Source organism: Jaculus jaculus, chromosome 9 (genome assembly GCF_020740685.1).
Source record: "Jaculus jaculus isolate mJacJac1 chromosome 9, mJacJac1.mat.Y.cur, whole genome shotgun sequence".
NCBI classification, from domain to species: Eukaryota; Metazoa; Chordata; class Mammalia; order Rodentia; family Dipodidae; genus Jaculus; species Jaculus jaculus.
In genome coordinates this window covers 52,639,927-52,663,221 of record NC_059110.1, presented here as the reverse complement: position 1 = coordinate 52,663,221, position 23,295 = coordinate 52,639,927, and the positions used below count along the sequence as shown (strand labels likewise).

The following is a 23,295-nucleotide window of genomic DNA, read 5'->3' as shown; positions in this document are numbered from 1 at the left end:
CAAGAAATTATTTAACTATTTTTTTTTTTTGCTATTGTAAACTGAAATGTTTTCATGATTCATTTCTCAGTATGTTTGTAATTGGTATATAGAAAAGCTACCAAATTTTGTATGTTAATTTTATATCTTGCCACTTTGGTGAAAGTATCTGCTGCAGTAGTTTTTTGATGGAGTCTTTTGAATCTCTTAAGTATAGAATTATAACATCATGCTTAAATAGGCCAGTTTGATTTCTTACTTTCCAACTTTTATCCTTTGTATTTCATTCTTTTACTTCTTCAGTTCAAGTACTATGTTAAATGGTGTGTGGTGAGTGGACACCCTTTTCATGTTCCAGATCTTAGTGTGAATACTTCAAGTTTTTCCACATTTACTATGCTATTCTGTGTGTACTACATAGCTTTTATTATGTTGAGATAGAATTTCTCTATCCCTAGTTTCTTCAAGGTTCATATCATAAAAGCATGCTTGCTATATTTTGTCAAAATGCATCTATTGAGATTATTATGTAATTTCTGTTCTTAAGTGTATTTATATGATGCACTATATTTATTGAATTCCATTTGTTAAACTGTGCTTGGATTGAATCCTAGTTGGATTGAGGTGAATAGTAATTTTGATGTGCTCTTGAATTTGATTTGCAAGAATATTATTGAGAAGATTTATATTTAACTTCATTTAAGGATATTGGTCTATAATCTACTTTTTTTGTTGCGTCTCTCTGTGGTGTTGCTACTTGTATAATGTTGGCTTTATAAAGGGAGTTAGGGATCTTTCATCTTTCTCAATCTTAGGAAATAACTTGAGAAGCAGTGGTTTCAGTTCTGTAAAGAAATTCAGTATCAAATTCATTTAAATGTGTACTTCTTTTTGATAGGCATACTTATAATTACAAATTCAATCTCATTAAATGTTTCATCTTTATTTAGATCATTGTATAACAAACACATGAGCACAAAAACCTCAGTACATTCTATTATATGAAAAAACCAAAATATATTTATTCATTCTACTATTATTGCAAGGTTTTTAAACTTGACGAACAATGTTGATGTGAACATCTACCATGTGTGCATGCACAGGAGTGGAATTCTAGATCCTAGCATACACTGTGTTTACATTTACTATTAAAGGTCAAGTCGTTTGCCCTCCAACTCTTGTATCCCCAGCATAGTTTGTATAGTTGCATAGCTGTATCTCCAGCATATTCTTCCATATTGTATTGAATACCATTTTAATTTTTTCCAGTACTTTGAGTATAAAATAGTGTCTGTGTTGTTCACTTGAAAATTATTTTTAGTCACTACTGTGTAGCCATGCTTAGGTTTTTATGCTTGTTTGGCTTGTGTGTGTCTGTGTATGTAATTTAATGTGTGTGGTTGTGTGGTATATCTACATGTATAATGTCTCTGTGATGCCTCACGTGCTCACCTGCTGTGGCCAGGATGGAAAGACAGATGTCCAGCTCAATTGCTCTTCTGCCTATTTTTATTTATTCTGGAGTCTTACAAATCCCAGAGCTCTCCTTCTTGCATTCCTCCATGGGACTGAGGTTACTGACTCAACAGGTAATGCCTAGCTGTTTATGTGGGTCCTGGGTTTCAAACTCCAGTGGTCTCTCAGGCCTTCACAGGCCCTCCTGCTTTTGTAGAAAATGCTGAGACATCTCTTCAGCCCATGGTTGGGATTTTTTTTAAATATAAATTTTGGGGATAAAACTCAGGTCTTTGTGTGTGCAAGGCAAGCACTTTACAAAGACAAAGATCTCTCCAGCTTTTATACTATTTTTGCTGTGCAAGGATTTCCATTTTTATGAAGTTCAGTTTGTTTTTTATTTTGTCTGTGTCATGCCTAAGTAATTATGGCCAAATACAAGGACATTGATCTTTTATATTTTTTTCTAAGAGCATCACAATTTTACCTCATGCATTTAGAGTTTGGGGCTCTTTTGAGTTAATTTTATTGGGTAAAAGTCTGACTTCACTTTTCTATAGACATATTAGTTTGCTTAGTTACACAGTCTAAGCAGTTACTCAAATATTCTAATTTTACATTGTTTACCAAATTATAGTTTCATGTTATTAGAGCTGTATTTTAGATTCATGTAGTTGTGACTTATTTTCATGATTTTCTTAATTACAGGGTGGCTTCACTCGTAAATATTCACTTAGCTCAAAAACAGGAACACTTCTTCCAGAATTCCCCAGTGCTCAACACCTTGTGTATCAAGGATGCATTTCTAAGGAAAAGGTATCTATTAAAGATGCTTCTCTATTGATCTTCTTATATGGTTTTCCTATGTCACAGTGTTGGGAATTTCATGGCACTTGAAGAAAGCAGCCAGTAGTAATCTTCATTATCAAATAGAATTGTCTTATTTATAGGAGAGACAAATGTTTACTAAAATTTTCCAAGTAATTATTTACTATATCTATGATATTGTGCATTCAGAAGGTGGTAAAATAAACCTTGAAAGGCTAAAAATTATTTTTAATTAAAGCTTTTCATTAAAGAAGTAAATACTAGAATGTGTAGGTCACATTCAGTTTTTCAATTGTAAGCTTTATGTTTTCATTGGGGTCATCTTTTCTCAATGACCTTGCTACATTTCTCTAGGACAAAGTCTGTACCTAGCACTGAGTACCTGTAAAACGTAAGGACTATCAAAGATAACAAAAGGGAGAAATGTTTTGATTAAGTTCAGTTTATAAATAATCATGAGAATAAGTTTTCAGTGCTTACTTAGTTAATTCTCACATTAAATCATCTTCTACTTCTGTAATTGTAGAGTGATTTATTGGAGAACCATTGGCTGTTTAATAGCAGGGACCATTTTAAATCAGAGCTGTATGCTTTCTGTTTCTCTCAACTGAAGATCATTTATATTAGAATTTAATGAAAATGGCTTTCTCAACACATTAATACAATTCATATTTTGATGTGAAAACAAAGGAAGATGATTAATATTCAGATGCACTGCTTTAGCAATGGTATTTTTGTAGAAACAGGAAAAAAAAGTAGAAAATCAAATTTTTTAAAGCTAATGAGAGATAAGCAGAGATGCAGGACTCATTTGTTGAGAGATATACCCTGCCAGGTAAAAAGGCAAAGTACTGACCAATTTTCAGATGTGGGAATCCAAGAGAGTCTCCAAAAGTATGTCTATTTTCTTCTCATCTTCAGATTTCTCAAATGTCTCACCTTTTGTCTTACTACATATAATGTCTTCTTACTCAAATATTGTCATTAAATGTCAACATGGAGAGAAGCTCTGCATATTAGTGGGACTTTTTCAAATAAATGAAAATAGGGCTGGAGAGATTCATTGGTTCAAGTGCTTGCCTACAAGACTAACAACCCACATTCCATTCCACAGTACCCACGTAAATCCAAATGCACAAAGTAGTGGGTGCATCTGGAGTTCATTTTCAGTAGCTAGAGGCCCTGGCATTCTCTGTCTCTGCCTCCCTTTCTTTTCCTCTCTCTCTTTGTTCTCTCCGTCTTTGTGTCTCCTTGCAAATGAATAAAATATTGAAAAAGAATTTAAATATACTACGGCTAAGGTTAATTGTCTAAGACATGTAAATAGTAAATAAATATATGAAATACTAACAGATTTAAATATTGATGATTCATGTATGAAACACCTCATTTGACAAAAATAGAGCATGTGAAGAGTAGAGCTTTTAAGAGTTTGTGGCTGAAAAGGTGAATTGTTACTAGTTTATATAAATTGCACAACATACTTAATTTCTTTATTTTTATTTATTTGAGGGAGAGAGAAAAAGAGGGAAGAAAGGAGGGAGGAAGGGAGAGAAGAAAGAGAGAGAGAAAGAGAATGAGAATGGGTATACCAGGGTCTCCTGCCACTGTAAATGAACTCCAGATGCATGTGTCACTTTGTACATCTGTCTTTATGTGGGTACCAAGGAATCAAACCTGGGTTGTTAGGCTTTGCAGGAAAGTGCCTAAACTGTTGACCTACCTTTCCAGCCTCCAAATAGTTAATTTCACCATGACATTTTCCTATATACATATTTTGATAATATTTTCTCCCCTATTACCAACCCTTACCCCCCTTTCTTATTCCTGAGGATGATCTTCCTATTCCCTGGTAGTCTCATAGGTGAATTTTTTGGCATGATTATGACTTCTCCTCTGTCTTTTACATTGTCCTTATTTTCATTTGAAAAGTATGTCTTGGGGGCTGGAGAGATGGCTTAGTGGTTAAGCGTTTGCCTGTGAAGCCTAAGGACCCCGGTTCAAGGCTCGATTCTCCAGGACCCACGTTAGCCAGATGCACAAGGGGGCGCATGCATCTGGAGTTCATTTGCAGTGGCTGGAAGCCCTGGCACACCCATTCTCTCTCTCTCTCTCTCTCTCTCTCTCTCTCTCTCTCTCTCTGCCTCTTTCTGTCGCTGTCACTCTCAAATAAATAAAAATGAACAACAAAAAAAATTTTAAAAAAAGTATGTCTTGGAGTACCATCTAAACACAATACTAGCATATAGTATAGCATATAGGATAATCTCATTTGCAAGGACCAAAACCTATTCTCCTAAAGACATCCTGTAGTCAATATAATTCCATGGAAGGAGATTAGAAATTTGCATGCCATTATTATTAGCAGCTCACTAGACCACAAAGATGGGTGCTGCTGTAGGAGAAAGGGGCAGAATGCAAAGTGTTAGGCTAGGATGTGACCACCATCATCCTAGATGCTGATAGGATCAAAATAGCTAGCAACCATCAATTTCTTAAGATACTTACTACTTTGTATATGGTAATTCATTTAGACCTCATAATAACCCATTATATAGTCATCAAAACATCATGTCAATTTTACAATTGAGAAAATCAGCACATCAGTTCTTGTCCCATATCACCTATCTATAAACTGCAAATGAGATCTAGCATTCAGATCCAAGACACAGCTTTCATTTATATCTTAGTCATGTTTCTTTTCATATGTAACCTACAGTCAGTAATTACAGTCAGTTGTTACTAAGGACATTTCTGGTAATAACATAACTATTTGAATTTGAATATTAAGTGGCTAGAAAATTATATAATTCCAATCAATCACAAATTTTAGAGTATAAGATTTTACTTAAAAAAATTAGCTGGGTATGGGAGTGCATGCCTTTAAATCCAGCACTTGGGAGGCAGATGTAGGAGAATCACTATGAGTTCAAAACCAGCCTGGGACTACAGAGTTCCACAGCAGCCTGAGCTACAGTGAGACCCTACCTCATAATAATAATAATAATAATAATAATAATAATAATAATGATAATTTTAAAAAGCAAAACAAAAACCTAATTGTGGTGCTGAGGATTGAACCCAAAGCTTCAGGCATGCTAAAACACTCTCCCACTGAGCTATACCCCCACCATATGTGTTTAAAACTTTTAGAACTTTGCAATCCAAATATCCTGGTAACTTGGAAGTACAGTCTGTTCATAATGGACAAGCGGTGCTTGGAAAACACTGTAAATGCATCATTTACTACTGTTGCTAAGTCTACAGAATACTCAGTGAAGTCTTACTTGCCAAGAACAGTTACACATTATCATTCCTACTTTATTTGATTTTTCTTAACACCCTATAGGTTGCACATTTTTACTACTTACTTAAAGATTAAAACTTGAGGCTCAGAAACAAAGCAACACGAAAAGCCATACTTTCCCAGGTAAATAGTATAATGGGGCACTTAGGCTCAGTTGACTGTAGAATGAAAACTTGAAACTACTATGGCACACTGCTACAAGCATCAACTTAATAAAGCTTTTTGAAGTGTTAACCTATGTTGACATCTTCTATTCATTTCCCCTCCAAAAGGTGCATTTATTATTAGGCATAAAATTAAGATGCTTTAGCTAACAGCTACTTACACAACTATCTTTCAAAGTTTTCCCTGTATCATACCATAACTATCAATTTACCTATCTTTCTTCCTTCACAGAGAAAGTAAGCTTCTTGAAATGAGGGCTTTGTCTTTATTTCAAGCCCTCAATATTGTACAAAATTCCTAGTATACAATTGAAGCTTAAAAATGTGTGTGAAACAAATAAAGAAAGCACTAAAGAATGGTCTAGTTAAGTTTTTTTCTTCTTAAAATAGGTTGATACTCTAATAATGATGTACAAAACTCACTGCCAATGTATCCTGGACAATGCAATTAATGGAAACTTTGAGGAGGTAAGGTTACAACGAACACTTTCTTCACCATATTATATAAAAGTTCATGTCCTGTTCTTGACAAGTTTAATGTACTTTGCAACCAGATCCAGCATTTCTTACTACACTTTTGGCAAGGAATGCCTGATCATCTTCTTCCCCTGCTTGAAAATCCTGTTATCATTGATATTTTCTGTGTTTGTGATTCAATTCTTTATAAGGTAAGCTCTTTATAGTTTTTTTAAAATAATGAACACTTTATTTCTTTAAGTAAAATTCTATCTGAATTCTTGCAACATATTTATAGTAAGTTTGTTATTTTTGTAGAGAAGTATGGGACCAATTCTTCTGATAAGAAAATAATGAATGTTTAATAGTATATATGTTATAATAGAAATTTATCTATATTGACGAGAAAACTCAAGAATGATAAAAAAACAAAACAAAACAAAAAAAAAAACAGGCTAGTTGTCTCTCCGATTCTGAGCTTTGCAGAAAAGTAGATTGTCCAGAAGCAACTTTGCAAATGAATAACTCATAGCTTGGCTGTAGAGGATAAGGATGAGGAGGTGGGGTTCACATTTGCATCTTCTGTTCAATTACTCTAGCTCAAAGTAAGAAAATGTAGGGCTAAATTTAAGATATTCTTGGCCTTTGAAGAAGAACAAAGGAGAACAAGAACTGTCTTGTTTGTTTGAATAAATATCAATATTTATAAAGAAAGGATTCAATTTGCATTAACTGTCTGTAATACTTACAAACCAGGAAGCAGCAAAAAGGGGACTAGAGGTAACTCTGAATGAGTATGGGAAGACCTGGAGTCTATGTTCACAGATTTCACTGTCAAAGCAAAGCTGTTTGAACTAATTTAGCTCTTCTGAGAAACACTTAAAACATATCCTGTCCCATAAAATGACCTATTTATTTTAGTGCAGCACAAAAATCTAGAGTTTAAGTATCATTAAACTTAATTCTCTTCCTCATGGTAAGCTTAAGGAAGCATAGTGAACACATCAACAGTGTTAAACTAAGCCTATGTGAGATCTTCATCCCACCTTAGAGAGTGAATGGTCAGCTTGTACCCATAAAGCAGTACTTATTTAACAAGGTATGAATGCAAAACCTACACAGTGCTGTCTCCTGATTTACTGCCACACGCATTCATTCACATACAACTCACATATACAGTCATTAAAAAAACAGAAAAGAGTTGTTACTCTCTAGGAAGCTAAGAAAAACAGTATTGACAAATAGTGTGTCTGTCATTAGTCCACTCAGTAAAGATTTATGTTAATTCCCTTTTGTTTGGCTAAGGTTCTTACAGATGTACTCATTCCTGCAACAATGCAAGAAATGCCTGAAAGGTATGTACAGTTAGTAAAATAAGACAGTATCTGATAAAAATGACAGTTTCACCTTCTACATTATGTTAAAGAAAAACATTAGGTTGCAATCCATTTATTATAAAGAATAGTTTTCCATTTCTGTCTCTATTATCTAAAATTCCATACCTGTATTTGAGCATCATTGAACAAAAATTGATAGAATAAAAACCCAAAATATTTTTAATTTATAGACTACTGAAAGTGAAAAAATACAAGCATGACTGACCTTCAATGTGTTAAGAAAGTTCTTCAATGAAAACTAGGTGGAGAAAGATAAATGATAAGAAATAAGCATAATAATTAAATCTGTAAAGTGTTATAAGTTTCCAAATTTTTATACTTTTATAGTTAACTTTGACTTGAAAAATCAAAAGTGGCATTATGAACTTAAAACCTTCTTTCAACCAAGAAATGAGACTTCAAAAAGTTTATTGAAATAATGCTAGCAGAGTTTTCACATAGCCATCTCCTAAGTGAGAATATAGAAATTTGGAAGGAAAAATACTGAAAACTTCCCATGTAAACAGGCATGTAAAATGTATTTAGAAAACGGAGTACACATTCATTCAGGTCTGGATATGGTTGATGCTCAAATAAAATGTTGGCTGATACAGATCTTTATCACTGACATATTTTTACCTAGATCATTTAATTTATTATATAATTGTTGGCAGTGGTCTGGTCAATAGTTTCTTTTAATTATCAATTGTAATCTTTGAGCATATCATTCTTAATCAGAATCAGATGTACCTAAGCACATCTGTGTCATAGTAAAATGGCTGTTTATTTTAGAGGTAGGTAACTGGTCACATGACTTTAAAATAGTTGTTATATCTGATTTGTGTTAAATATAGTATAGGCTTTGAGACTTTATACAAATCATTTCATTTATTTCCTACAAGCCTCACATTTATTACATGGAATGAAATACAGAACTCTTAATGCTCTATATTCTTATAACACAGACATTTTTCTAGGAGAAACTGTGAATATACACATTTTAAAATATGAAAACAGCAAATAGTATAGCAGTTACTGCAAGAGCCATGTCAATTAATATAGCTCTGAACTTTCTCTTTAAGAGGTGGCATGGATTTCTAACATCCAGAGACCAATATACTACATTTAGCCAATTCATTTTCATTGAACAACTGGGATTTTTAAAAATACAGCATCAAATATTATTCTAAAGTAGACATTAGGGCATAAAAATTATCAAACAAAATTGGAGCAGGAAGAATTTATTTTAATTTCCCAGAGACAGCTAGTTAATAACTAGAGCCTATATCCCAGAGTCTGACCCCAAACTCTGCCTAATCTTTTGCATATGTCAAGAAACTACCTGCAACATATAAACCATACCAACTATACTTAGATTGATTTTGAGAAATAAATTATGAGGATTTAGGTTTTGACTGTTTATATATTCTTATAAAATTATATCTACATATAGCACAAATTTTCAGTTTTCTAAGTTGGGTATATAATGAATTTGTTTTTGAAAACTCATCTCATAAATTTATATTTGGATGATGAGAATATACTACTAAACTAATGTGAAAGATATGAAACATTATGGTCTTACATAGAATTTCCCAAGAAATTATATCATATCAGCACTTACATTTTCCCAGAAATATATTTCATAGGAAATTATTGAACTGTTGGTTACTATTAATAATATCTTATAAAATAATTGAACTATGAGTTAATCTTAATAATAAAGTGGTTATTAGGGGCTGGAGAGATGGCTTGGTGGTTAAGTCACTTGCCTGCAAAGCCTAAGAACCCAGGTTCAATTCCCCAGAATGTTCCATATAAGCCAGATGTACATGGTGGCATGCATGTGGAGTTTATTTGGCATGGCTAGAGGCCCTGGTGCACCCATTATCTCTCTCTCATTAAGGATATAAATTAATAAGGTGTTTATTGGGCATTCATAGAGTGTTTTCAATGAATTGTATCATGTAATTTTCAAAATAACCTGATGACTAGATACTATTCTTATTTCCAGTTAACACATGAGGAAATTTGAGCTTCAGAAAGTTGAACATTTTTATTAAGATAATAAATGATAGCCCTGGGGTAATTCTGACTGGCTTAAAATTTCTTGCATTGGAAGCATAGATTAATTGTATGCCTCCATTAAAACACATAGTCAATTAGCTTTTTTTTTTTTTCTGAGGTAGGGTTTCACTTTACCCCAGGCTGACTTGGAATTCACTATGTATTCTCAGGGTGTCCTCAAACTCATGGCAATCCTACCTCTGCCTCCCAAGTCATTGCATTTAAAACAATGTAGCACCTAACACATAGTTTTCTTTGTAGCTTATTAGCAGACATAAGAAATTTTGCTAAAAATTGGGAACAGTGGGTTGTTTCATCTTTGGAAAACTTGCCAGAAGCCCTAAATGACAAGAAAATTCCCATTGTGCGAAGATTTGTATCTTCTCTGAAGCGACAAACATCTTTCTTACATCTTGCTCAGGTATGGGGGTGAGCTGAGGGTATTTGAGTCACCATATCAGAAAGGAGTCTTCTAATACAAGACTTGTAATTAAGCTTAATGTGTCGCACACACAATTCAAGGCATGAAAGAAGGGGAAGAAGACATTTTAGCAGGAGTGGGAGGAGGATAAAAAAGGGGTATGTGGAGTAAATATGATCCAAATACATTATATACATGTATAAATTGTCAAAAAGGAAATAAAAGGGCTGGAGAAATGGCTTAGTGGTTAAGGTGCTTGCCTGTGAAGCCTAAGAACTCATGCTCAACTCACCAGGTCCCATGAAAGCCAGACACAGTGACACAGTGTGCAATATCACACATGCGCACAAGGGGGCACAGGCATCTGGAGTTTGTTTGCAGTGCCTGAAGGCACTGGCATGCCCATTCTCTCTCTCTCTCTCTGCATCTTTCTCTCACTCAAATAAATAAAAATGAAATAAAAATAAACTTTTTTTTTTTAAAAAAAGGCTATTTCACAGATTGAAGGAAAAAAAAGCAGAAACAAGACCTAATATGTAACCTTAGAGAAAATACTAGAGCTGAAAGAAGATATTAGTAGGAAAACTGATGAGCTATAAACTGCATCTAAATGTCAGTGTATCAGTAAATAATACTGTAGAGATGTTAATTTCTTGAGTTTAGTAATAGACAATGTCTATGTAAGATGGTAAGAAGCTGGATGGAAGGTATACATAAATTCCCTTTACTACTTTTATAATGTTTTCATGTTTCAAAACTATTTCAAAATACAAATTTAGAAAAATATTGTTTGCCTATTTGCCTATCTGTTTATTTGTTTTTGAGGAGGGCTTTCTCTAGCCCAGACTAATCTGAAACTCAGTCTATAGTCCCAGGCTAACCTTGAACTCACACATTCTCCTACGTCTGCCTCCTGAGTGGTGGGATAAAGGCTACTACCACACCCAGCTGGGAAGAAAATTCTTAATACAATATAAACACCAAAACCCTTGCCAGGTGATTTCAATTGGTGTTGAGAGTGAGAACCATGTGATTTTTTTGTTTGTTTGTTTTTCGAGGTAGGGTCTCACTCTAGCCCAGGCTGACCTGGAATTCACTATGGAGTCTCAGGGTGGCCTTGAACTCATGGCAGCCCTTCAACCTCTGCCTCCCAAGTGCTGGGATTAAAGGCTTGTGCCACCATGCCCGGCCCATGTAATATTTCTTATCAAACTCATAAACCAATACACTTTCAACTGCTACTATCTCTCATAATTAGGGAGCAACAAACCAAATTCATAAGCTAAGAAAACTATATACATTAATTATGCTTTCATTGCCACAATAAATGTTTGCTTTAAAAACCTTTCTTTTGTCACTTTGGTATCAAAAAATTATTTTCATTTTTCTAGACCCAAAACCAAAGTTTCAAATATTTCAGAGGTGATCATGAGTCTCAATTATTGCTTTTAATTTTAAGATATAAGTTGTGGTTCTTTTCCTTTAGGAAACTTTTTCTCATAGCTAAAACTTTCTTCTAGATAGACTACAAATGATATAGTTTAGTGTCTTTTTTTGTTTCTATATGCAGATTGCCAGACCAGCTCTATTTGACCAGCATGTTGTGAACTCAATGGTATCTGATATTGAAAAGGTTGACTTGAATAGCATTGGGTCTCAGGCTCTTCTTACCATTTCAGGCAGCACAGATATGGAATCTGATATCTACAGTGAGCGTGAGTTTGTTTCATCAATGACAAGTTTCCTAACTTTTGTGCAATTGACACCACTTGGCTAACTTGATTGAATGACCTGTATCACATACTGTAGGATACTTCCAGTTGTCTTTGGCATTTAGGGTCTGCATACTGTTAGCAGCACCCCCAGCTTTGACAATCAAAAATATCTCTAAACATTGCTGCAAAATCACATCTGTTTGAGAAACTGTTTATAGAAATATTTTTAACTTTTAAAAAATACTATCCTTATGTAAAGAGATGTCAAATTGTCAAAAATGCAGAAAATATAAGTATCTCATTGTCTAGAAGCAAAAAGTATAAGAAATCAAAATAGTTTTGAGCTTTCTGTGTTTTTTTTCCCAGTTTTATGTTACACATGTTTTATATTCTTGTCATCATAAGGTATGATACATATCAAAATGATACCTCAACACAATGCTATTCAGAATAAGCACTCTTCATTAGGTTTTTAAGTTTACACTATTTAAGAACCAGACCAACATGTTTGGCAACTGTGCTCAGTTTTAAAAGATGTATGGCCCATAATTTTCCCGATCTTTCCTTTGACAAAAGAGAAAATGCAGCCTTCTATAGGCTATATAACACAAGCCATGGGCTGGGACTCAACCACACATTTAACTTATTTGCTTATTTCCCTTTTTTTTTTTTTTTAAGAGAGAGGAAAAAAATTAAATTAACCTAGAACTAAAACATTTTACCAATAAATAAAATTTTTAAAAAGAGCATCTTTACCCTACAATCTTGGGTATAACATGTACACCAATTTTAAAAATCTTTTATTTTTATTTTTATTTTTTATTTCCCTTTTATGCCTTTAAAATTATTGATAATTCGTACCTCAAAGTTTTCTGTTAGGTTCAAAGTAGATGCAATTATTAATTTTTTTTCACATTACAGATGACTCTATCACTGTGTTCCAAGAGCTCAAGGATCTCCTTAAGAAGAATGCCACAGTGGAGGCTTTCATTGAATGGCTGGATACTGTAGTAGAACAGAGAGTTATTAAGGTACTCTTTACTAATTCAGAAAATATTTTTTTTTTATAAATTCTAGAATTGCTATGATTTCTTCACTAGTATGGAAAAGGTAGCCTTTTGTGTAAAAAAGCCTCTTTGTATAAAAAATTGCTTTGAAAAAATTGTGAGGCCTATAAAATAGGACAGTCCATGTATCAAAATTGAGATTGTGCTAGGGTTAAGAGCATTAGGCATGGATTTAATTCTGTTTATCCTTTCTTAATAAAGGACTACAAGATTCTGTTTCTTCCCTATGAGACTAACATCCTTAGTGAAAAATGAATTTGGGAACTGGAAAGATCTGTATCTTTTCTTAAAAGCAAATTTTCACAAGTGCTGACAAAATTATGATTTTCTACATTTGTCATTCTGAATTCTAAAATCTTATTGTTTTATGCTTTCCTTTTGACTTTATCCACTCTTTCACTTCACCTTCAAGTCATCCATCATGAAGCAAGGTAATGAGAACAAACACTTCCATCATTAGTTAGCGTGAACCATTCCATATCAAGGGAATTGGTTAGAGTCTGAGGACTTTTTGTTCTAGAAAGAAAACAGGCTATCATTCAGAACCTGAAGATTCTGTTAATCATTCACAGAAATACATAACCTTTGCTTCACAATATATCTCTTGTCTTTCTTAAAGCTCTAACAAAAAAAGATAAAAAGATACATGCAGTTTGTAAGTCATTTCATTTTGTAGTCTAGTTCTATTAGGAAATGAAACTATAAAAAATTAAGGCTACCTTTAAAATGATACAAACACAGGCTAAAGTTAAAACCTCTGAGCCGATCATTTTATCTGGTGAAATATATAACATACTATGGTATCTGTCCATTTTATTCAACACTTTATCAATCTAAAATAAGATGCATGTAGTAAGGAAATGACAGATTTTATGATAACATTTTGTTCCTTTTAGACCAGCAAACAAAATGGAAGATCATTAAAGAAGAGAGCTCAAGACTTTCTGCTAAAGTGGAGTTTTTTTGGTGCTCGAGTAATGCACAATCTCACCTTGAACAATGCATCAAGCTTTGGTATCTGATGTGCTTTATAAAAATTTTATCTGAAAGATGTCATTCCTTGCCTAGGTCATCTATCCTAACAACTTTAAAACATATTGCTGTTTATTTTTCCTTCTCAAACCATATATGAATATCAACTTAGTGGAGAATGGTAGCTCTGAGCTGCAGTTTTGGAATCAGAGGTCATGTAATAATACTAATTTTCTGAGCTGTGCTTAACATAAGCCAGTAACTGGGTAAGGGTGGGATATTCCTTTTGTGAAGTTGTAAGGTGCTTTAGTGAGATGATGAAAATAAAAACACATTGCCTTGGAATACGTACTTGGTAGTTTTTGTGTGTTGAACAAAACAACACACAGAAAAAAATACTTAAGACATTTTTCTCCAAAGCATTACTCTCCCCAGTAAAGCTGCATTGTCTTTCCCTGGCACAGACAGCTGTCCTCTAGGAACCAGAGTGGAGCTTAGAAGACTCTCCTAAATTTCTTACCCATCTTATCTAATCTCTAAGATTCATAAAATGAACTGAATCAAATAGATTTTTCAAGAATTTGGTATCTTCTTTATCCAAAGATTTCTGAGATTCCTGTTTTATAGTTATAGTACTAAACTTATGGGCAGTGCATTGCATTTCAAAAAACATTCACAGATAAAATAGATGCAATTAGCTAAGTTGTTTTTATTTAAGGCTCAATGGAAATAAAATCAGTTTATGTGCTAAAGGATAAACAGAATGCTTTGAATCTATTATCCAAAGTAGACATGCTCATACTTTAAGCTTCTTAAAATATTGCAGTATTGAAGAACAGACTTCTGTTGGGAATTCTCATGAATAATTAAAAGAAGTTTTAAGTGTTCAGGTGTCTTTCATAGGAAAATTACTCTTGCTTTTATTTTCAAATTGAAGACTAAGCTACAAAGACATCTCACTTGATAACATTTTCAGACCATGTGGGTCATTGTCTAATTATTTAGTATAAAATAAACAGAAAGGGAGTGGAGGAGAGCTCATTCTTCCCAGGTTAAAGCTTATCACTCTCCAGTGTGTGCCCTCTTAAAGCATAAAGCATGCCTCACTTTCATCCATATTTTCTTTTGATGTAATTAGTAGCCAAAGATCTGGCAGAACAGGACACACGGTGAACTGAATGGCAGTACACAAAAAGATTAGAGACCAAGTTAAACTTGTTGGTCTTAGCAGGTCATTTAAAGTCCAACAAGGATTTGTTTATTTCAGTTGCTCCTTGTAAAGTGTGGTGAGATGGTCACAAAGATAACCTTTCTTTCTCTCTACTCTTCCCCCACATGCATGTGGTTCCTCCTTTCCTCATCCATAAACAAGGTTCTTTTCACTTGATCCGGATGCTTCTTGATGAATACATTCTCCTGGCCATGGAGACTCAATTTAATAATGACAAGGAACAAGAGTTACAGAATTTACTGGACAAGTATATGAAGAATTCAGGTAATGTAAAAAGCTACTACATTTTCCTTAATATTTCTTTGTTTAAATATAAGTTTAAGGACTTACAAGTACATGATAGGTCTATACTGGTTACATGGTTTTTACTAAACTATAGCTAACATCATATATTAATACTACTGAAAGTTCTTTTTGTGAAATGTTGAAGCTTACAAACTTACTTTTCAAAAGTTATCTGGTTATTTAAATGTGTGTGTGTGTATGTGTTTGTGTGTGTGCACGCACACACCAGGGTCCCCTAACACTGCAAATGAAACAGAATGCCCAGATATTTGGACCACTTTTTATGTCTGACCTCATGGGGTGGCTGGGCAATTGAATCCTGGGCCAGCAGGTTCTGCAAGCAAGCACCTTCAAGCCATCTCAGCAAGCCCAATTGTGGTTTTAATTTGAGACTTTATATGAAGTTAGAGAAGTGACTATAATACAAAAAATGTAATCCAAGACAACACATGTAGTATACTACAAAACTAAGGTGTGTAGAAATAACTCTTACAGTTTAGAGAAGGAAGGACATGTAAAGGAAAAGTTGCATTATAAATACTGCTCACTCCATAGGGGATTGTATAGTGACAGTAAAAATACACATAAATATTTGTCTTACAAAAGTCAGCACCACAGTCTAGAATTAAGCTTTACCAGCTGTTCCTGTGGAATGTATTGTGTAGGAGTCTCCAGCTTTATTAATCAACCATAAGCCATTTTCAGTGTCATTTACTTGAGCTTATTAACTAGGGGTATGGGAAGAATTTCACCCTTCATACTTAAAAATCTCTTTACAGATGCAAGTAAAGCTGCCTTTTCAGCTTCTCCAAGCTCATGCTTTCTGGCCAACCGCAGCAAGGGAAGCATGGTTCCCAGTGATACTGTGAAGAATGAAAGTCATGTGGAGACAGCCTATGTTTCTCTATCTTCCAGTCAGCCTGGAGATTTACCCCTTTCTCTTCACCCATTTCCTGCTGCAAGCACAGATAACATGCCACTCACAGGTAGGCTGTGAAGCATTTGGACCTCACCACACCTGAGAGGACCTACTTCATTTCTCTTAAAACTCCTAGCCTCCATGAATTCTAAAAGTAAACATTTTACATTATGAAATTTATAATATATACATTTTTTATTTTGGCAACTACCATTAACATTATTAATGTAGTTATCACATTTTGTTACTCAGTAACATAACAGAAACTTGAATAGTTCTCTTCATTTAACATAAGAAAAATCTAGATTAGATATGAAATCTTAAGGTGCTTTGAACCTAAAATGTTGACTTCTGTCCAGAACTGATGGCTCACATTTGTAATCCTAGCATTCCAGAGGCTAAAGCAGGAACATCATGAATTTAAGACCAGCCTAGATTGCTTAACAAAACCTTGTCTTAAAATGGGAATGGAGGGCAGCTGTTCCTTTGATTTTGTTTTTTCATTATATATACTCTTCCATTAAAAAGTGGAGCCAGCCAGTTTAGGGTAGTTGTCACAGTTATTTTACCCTTTGTCTAATGTTTCTTCTAGGTTCAAATGAATCTTTAGTATCTTGAAATAGCTACCAGAGAATACTTTTTCATATCTGCTCATTACCTCATATATTTTTGAAATATGTTATATACATTAATTAATTAGATCAATGGAATCTTAAAACTAGGATAACCTTATAATACAATAGTCAAATTACACCAGTGGAAAGTCAGAGACCCAGGGAACTGGTAGGATTCCTAAACCCATTCCAATGGTATTTGCATGGCTTTCAGTTGACTGATTTAAAGCCATTTTTTTTTTTTTAATTTGAGAGCGACAGACACAGAGAGAAAGACAGATAGAGGGAGAGAGAGAGAATGGGTGCACCAGGGCTTCCAGCCTCTGCAAACGAACTCCAGATGCGTGCGCCCCCTTGTGCATCTGGCTAACGTGGGACCTGGGGAACCGAGCCTCAAACAGGGGTTCTTAGGCTTCACAGGCAAGCGCTTAACCGCTAAGCCATCTCTCCAGCCCGCCATGGACATTTTGACATGGGAATATTTTATTTTTACCTTAATGATAGACCATTTCCCTTTCAATTTATTTTTATTATTTTAAAATTTTCATTTAAAATTTTTATTTCAAAGTAGGGTCTCATTGTATCCCAGGCTGACCTGGAATTCACTATGTAGTTTCAGGCTGGCCTCGAACTCATGGTGATCCTCCTACCTCTGCCTCCCAAGTGCTGGAATTAAACACATGTGTTACCATACCTGGATTCAACTTATTTTTTAGTTATGCTTTAATGTGCGTATCAAACACCCTTGCCCTTCCCACATGGGCATTATAATCATTTTAGTCACCAACTCCAAGTGTCCACTGCTGTGTAATATAACTAGATTGCAAATATATATTAACATATACATATATATAATTTAGTGTTCTTCCATTCAGTTACTTTTGTAGGATAGGAATGAATTAAGTTGGAAATACATATTTACATATATATAAGTTGCATATATATGCAAATGATTTCAAAGATCTGAGCCCACTAACTAAAAAATTTCATGATTTTTCCAGGTCAAATGGAGCTTTCACAGAGTGCTGGTCATTTGATGACACCACCTATTTCTCCAGCCATGGCAAGCCGAGAAAGTGTCATTAACCAAGGGCCAATGGCAGGGAGACCCCCAAGTGTGGCCCCAGTGCTCTCAGTTCCAGCACATTGCTCAGCATACCAGGAACCTATTTATCCTTCCCTCTCTCAAGCCACCCATGACTTTTATGGAGCCAACTCTAACTATCAGACTGTGTTCAGGGCACAGCCTCACCCTACATCAGGCCTCTATCCTCACCGTGCAGAGCATGGGCGATGCATGGCCTGGGCTGAGCAACAGCTTTCTAGAGACTTCTTCAGTGGTAGCTGTGCTGGATCTCCATATAATTCTCGGCCAACTTCCAGTTATGGGCCATCCCCCCATACTCAGGATTTACACAGTATGCAGTTTTTAAACACAGGAAGCTTTAATTTCCTGAGCACAGCAGGAGCTGGAAGCTGCCATGGAGTAACACTGCCCTCCAATTCACCTAATGGTATAAAAATTTTAAAGAGATTTTTCTGGCTTTTGAGAAGGCAAAACAAAATATGAGTTTGAGTTTTACAACCCTGTCAAGTAGTATGTCATCTAGCATAAAGCTTATAAAAATCATGGCATTTTAGATATATGAAGCTGATTTCTGCCACACATAAACATATTCTCTAATTTTTGTGGCTTTATTAAAAGTTGCTTTTCTAAATGATGTAACACATTATTTTTAAAAATGTATGTCAAGTCTTAAGTTTGATATGCTCAAAGAAGAGTATTCTGTCCTTTGAAAATATTTTTAGTGGGGAAGATTTTTTTTTCCAGAGAATTAATAGCAGATTTTAAATATTGGATCCAAAACCAGAACTCCCTGTTTGGTCAAAAAAAATTGAAGTTAAAGAGACTGGCAAGACCTATGGACTTATTAAGCTACTGAAGTAGACTTGTGTGTAGCTTCTTTGAAGTCTTTCTCCTAAGTACAGGCAAGTCCTTCTCCCAGGACCATGCTTCTATGAATAAAAATAATATTTCAAAAGTAGTATAACATGAAAGGCTAACTGTGCTTTACTTTTGTTCTTCATAGACAGGTTTATATTAACTTAGATAAGGAAAATATAGAAATGATGTAACCTGTCAAAATTAACAATGTTAACTCCTTTAAAAATCTCAACAAAATAACACAGTAACAATGACTGCATTAAAACACAAATGCAGGCTGGAGAGATGTCAGCAGTTAAGGCACTCTTTGAAACCAAAGGACACAGGTTTGATTCCCCAGTACCCACGTAAGCCACATGCACAAGGTAGCACATGCATCTGGAATTCGTTTGCAGTGGCTAGAGGCCCTGGTGCACCCATTCTCTCTCTCTCTCTCTCTGCTTCTTTCTCTCACAAATAAATAAATAAATAAAATTTAAAAAATCAATTTTCTAGTAAATGTAGATGTAGGTATATTGTTTAAAGTTGGGTGTCTTTAGAGGTATATCCAGCTACCTTGCTACATTTTTCCTTCCCTTATTTATTATTTTTTGTAAATACCTAATAGTACATTATCAATATTTTCTGTTCTAGGATGCTATGGCAGTAATATAAACTACCCAGAGGCTCATAGGCTCGGATCAATGGTGAATCAACATGTATCTGTCATCAGCAGCGTCCGCTCACTGCCTCCCTACAGTGACATCCACGATCCACTTAACATTTTAGATGATAGTGGTAGAAAGCAGAACAGCTCATTTTATATGGACACATCCTCTCCAGTTGCATGTCAGACTCCAGTTGTAGGTAAATTGTTTTAGTAGTCCTTAAAAACATTTTAAGAAGTGATGATCCTTAATACACAGAATGACTTGAGGGAGAATGTTCAGATGATCTGGGCATGCATGTTCTGAAGATATGTTTTGTATTTGAATATATAATAAATTTCTATTTCTCCTTCTGTATATCATTAGCATGCAACCTACCTCTAGATCTGCTATTCCTTCCAAAAGAATTGTCACCTGCTAAAATATACAAAAAATTTAGTATAGCCTGACAAAGGCAGTCTAGAAGACAGTAAGTTTTATGAGAATAGGAATGATATCTTTTTTTCTCATTCTTTGCTGGTCACAGTTTTACCCATTAGAAGAATCAAGACTTACCTTTGGGCCCCATAATCTCTATTGGTACCTAAAATCAGTCCCAAGTTTTTACAAGAAGGTGTCCTTTGAGAAAAGCTACTAGCATTTTTCTCAACCATTATAAAATGTAGTTGAACCTCTCTATAAATTGTTCCTTTTTTATTGTTATATAACATAAACTTAAGTACAAATGAGCAAATCAGTGTACTGTACCTTCTTGTACCATGGTTGCTGTCCCCAAGCCTCATTTAAGAAGAAATTCTGTAGCTTGTTCTACATGCATCACCTACATGTAGTACATTTGTGTGTCAGCCACATAATGGGAACATAATATGCCAGGGAGAAAAAAGCGGTAAAAACGAAATCTAGAGGCTGCAGGTGTAGCTCAGTGATACACTAAACAAACAACACTGAAACTACATGTTCATTTAGTCTGTTTTTATCAGTATTATTACCAATAACATAGACTCTGACATAAAATGTGTAAATCTGGTTTCTAAAATTAGTAATAAGGTATTATAGCAATACTACAAGTTAGTTAGTTATCAAAGCAATGTGTTAATGTTTATATGAGACAGGCAAAACCTTCAGTAGCATTGACTTTAGACTAGCATGAGTGAAAGGCATTGACACACAATGAAAGAATACAGGAAAATGAGAAATGAATTCCATCTCTTGTCTCTCAGTGTGCTTATCCAATAACTCAAATAGGAAGCACTTCTTCCTTTCCTATGACCATCATAAATGTGTCCTGTGTAGTCTGGCAGCTCATCTCCTGCTATCTGCTAATAGTCATTGCTTCTAGGTTACTCTAATGAAGCAGAAAATTCCACTTCAGGAAGTGTCCTCAGCATGAGACTAAAATGTACTGTGTTGATATTGTTACTATTAGTTATATTTACTTGTAGAGATAATGGGAGCTTTGTGGAACATAGGCTAGGTATAGGGTAGACTCCAAATTTTAGTTTCCAGACTAAAGACAATCACAAAGTGGACTTCAAAATGAAAAACAGAATATACTAAGTAAGTAGCATTTAGGGGACTGAGACTCATCACAGGCAAGAAAGCCTAATCCTTAGATACAGAGGACATATTCTTTCAGCTATGAGAAGCCATCAATCATGCAAGAGGGCATTACAGACCTACTAAGCCCATTAGAGAAATTTTTTTTTTGAGAGCCAGACTCCACATATGAGAACATGGAGGCAGTTGATACATAACTCCTGCCTAATGGATTCTAGTAGAAAGAGAGTAAGGAAATTAGCATATCAGCAGATTCACTAAAAAGATAATAATTTGGGGGTTGGAGAGATGGCTCAGTGCTTAAAGGTGCTAGCAAAACCTGATGGCCTGGTTTGATTCCCCAGTACTCTTGTAAAGCCAGATACACAAAGTGGTGCGTGGGTCTGCAGTTTGTTTGCAGGCACAGGAGGCCCTGTTGCATCCATTCTCTCTGTCTCTCTTTCTCTCTCCTTGCAAATAAATAAATAGAAATGTTTTAAAAGAACAAAGGTGATTTAACTAAGAGACAAATAACACACATTTTCTTTCATATGTAGAACCTACATTTGTGAGTGTGTGTGTGTGTGTGTGTGTGTGTGTGTGTGTTTATGTGAAGAAGTCATGAAACTGAAAAGAGGAGGAAGAGATCTTAAGGTAGATGAGAAATAGAGGAGGTAATAGAAATCATGCATGTAGATAGATAGATAGACAGACAGACAGACAGATAGATAGATAGATAGATAGCCAGATATACCAGAAGTTAAGATAAACTTGGAAAAGAAAGAGAACCAGCTAAAGGAGGGAGGGGGTATGAGAGAGGGCTGTGGGAGAGAAGACCAAATGAGAACAAAGCTTAATAACAAGATATATATGAATATACCATGATGAACTTATTACTTTGGATGCTAATATAAAAATGTAAGCTTGGCTGGGCATAGTGGTACATGTCTTTAACCTCAGCACTTGAGAGGTAGAGGTAGGAAGATCACCATAAGTTTGAGGCCACCCTGAGACTACATAGTAAATTCCAGGTCAGCATATGTTAGAGTTAGACCTTACTAAAAAAAAAAAAAAAGAAAAAAGAGAAGAAAGAAGGAAAGAAAAGATAATTTTAGGTTCTCTGAAGTGCTAGGAGTGCTGTTCCAGATATGGTTAACATTGAAGCTTCTGAAATGATTTAAAAAAAAAAAACAAACTGTCCTGGAAATTTCATTTGCAAAATGAAAAGCAATGTGACTTGAGCAAGGCACATGGAGGAGAGAGTAGAATAAAATTAATTTAAAAGCACAGATCTGGTTATGTTAGGTTTTATGAATAAAGGCTAGAAGCTTGAGTTTTGTTCCAAGAATATGAGAACTCATGGCCATATGAGAAAAGAATATTTGCTTTACATATGTGTAAGAACCTTCTGGCTATTCTCTTTGGGGGAGAGAATGAGAAATGAGGCTGCTGTTTTGGCCCAGCGAAAAGAAGGTGACACTTGAACCTACAATTATGTAGGTGCACACAGAGAAGAAGGCAGATAATGGCCATATTTCTGTGGCAGAATTTAGGATGATATTGAATTTCCTGTGTGAAATGTGCAGATGATAATATTTTCTGGAAGAATAACAAATGGGAAAAATAGAAGAAAAGATAATTTTTCTGACAAGCATTGTGTATCCACATTTAAAACAAACGAGTGCTGCACTAATTGCAAAAATAAATCCAGAGGTTTAAAGTAAGAGACACTTTCAGGGAAAAGAATGTACCAATTTGTTTTTAGCTGTTGATTGACCTAACTTTCCCTTCCAGCTTCCAGCTTGCAAACCCAGATTGCTTCTTCTTCATCCCAATGTATGTATGGAACTTCGAATCAGTACCCTGCTCAAGATACTCTGGACTCCCATGGAGCAAACAGTAGAGAAATGGTGTCCTCTTTACCACCCATCAACACCGTGTTTATGGGAACAACATCAGGGCGCACTTAACCCAACAGTATGGAGAGGAGTTGAAACTCCAACTATCTACTACACTAATATCATCATCCACTCAGGCTGCCACAGGAGTCAAGAGTAGGGAATAGCTAGTGAATGGACATTGTTTTCAAGTCACTGATACTTTGGAGAACACCACAGTGAATGGTTATGCAGTTTGCCTTGCACATAAATGATCTAAAATATGATCCTATTAATCATAGTTTCAAACAATACTGAATGAAACCAGTGATTTCAAGATACAGATAGTTCCACAATGAAGGTTTAATATTTCACTTTCTAACTTATTGAAAATCTATGCTTCTCCACCATTTGTTTCAAAATGAGAAAAGTAT

General features: G+C 34.8%; 1 protein-coding gene across 1 annotated transcript in view; it reads left to right on the top strand.

Moving 5' to 3' along the window:
* Positions 1–22,954, top strand: part of Rfx6 (regulatory factor X6) — a 62,778-nt gene extending 39,824 nt beyond the window's left edge. The window contains exons 7-19 of the mRNA XM_004651248.2: positions 2,143–2,250; positions 6,124–6,201; positions 6,288–6,401; positions 7,495–7,544; positions 9,894–10,053; positions 11,624–11,768; positions 12,690–12,799; positions 13,732–13,849; positions 15,180–15,302; positions 16,103–16,309; positions 17,858–18,370; positions 19,435–19,647; positions 22,779–22,954. Coding sequence (XP_004651305.1) covers positions 2,143–2,250; positions 6,124–6,201; positions 6,288–6,401; positions 7,495–7,544; positions 9,894–10,053; positions 11,624–11,768; positions 12,690–12,799; positions 13,732–13,849; positions 15,180–15,302; positions 16,103–16,309; positions 17,858–18,370; positions 19,435–19,647; positions 22,779–22,954 — 2,115 coding nt within the window. The remainder of the gene's footprint in view (positions 1–2,142; positions 2,251–6,123; positions 6,202–6,287; positions 6,402–7,494; positions 7,545–9,893; positions 10,054–11,623; positions 11,769–12,689; positions 12,800–13,731; positions 13,850–15,179; positions 15,303–16,102; positions 16,310–17,857; positions 18,371–19,434; positions 19,648–22,778) is intronic.
* The last annotated feature ends 341 nt before the right edge of the window (positions 22,955–23,295 follow it).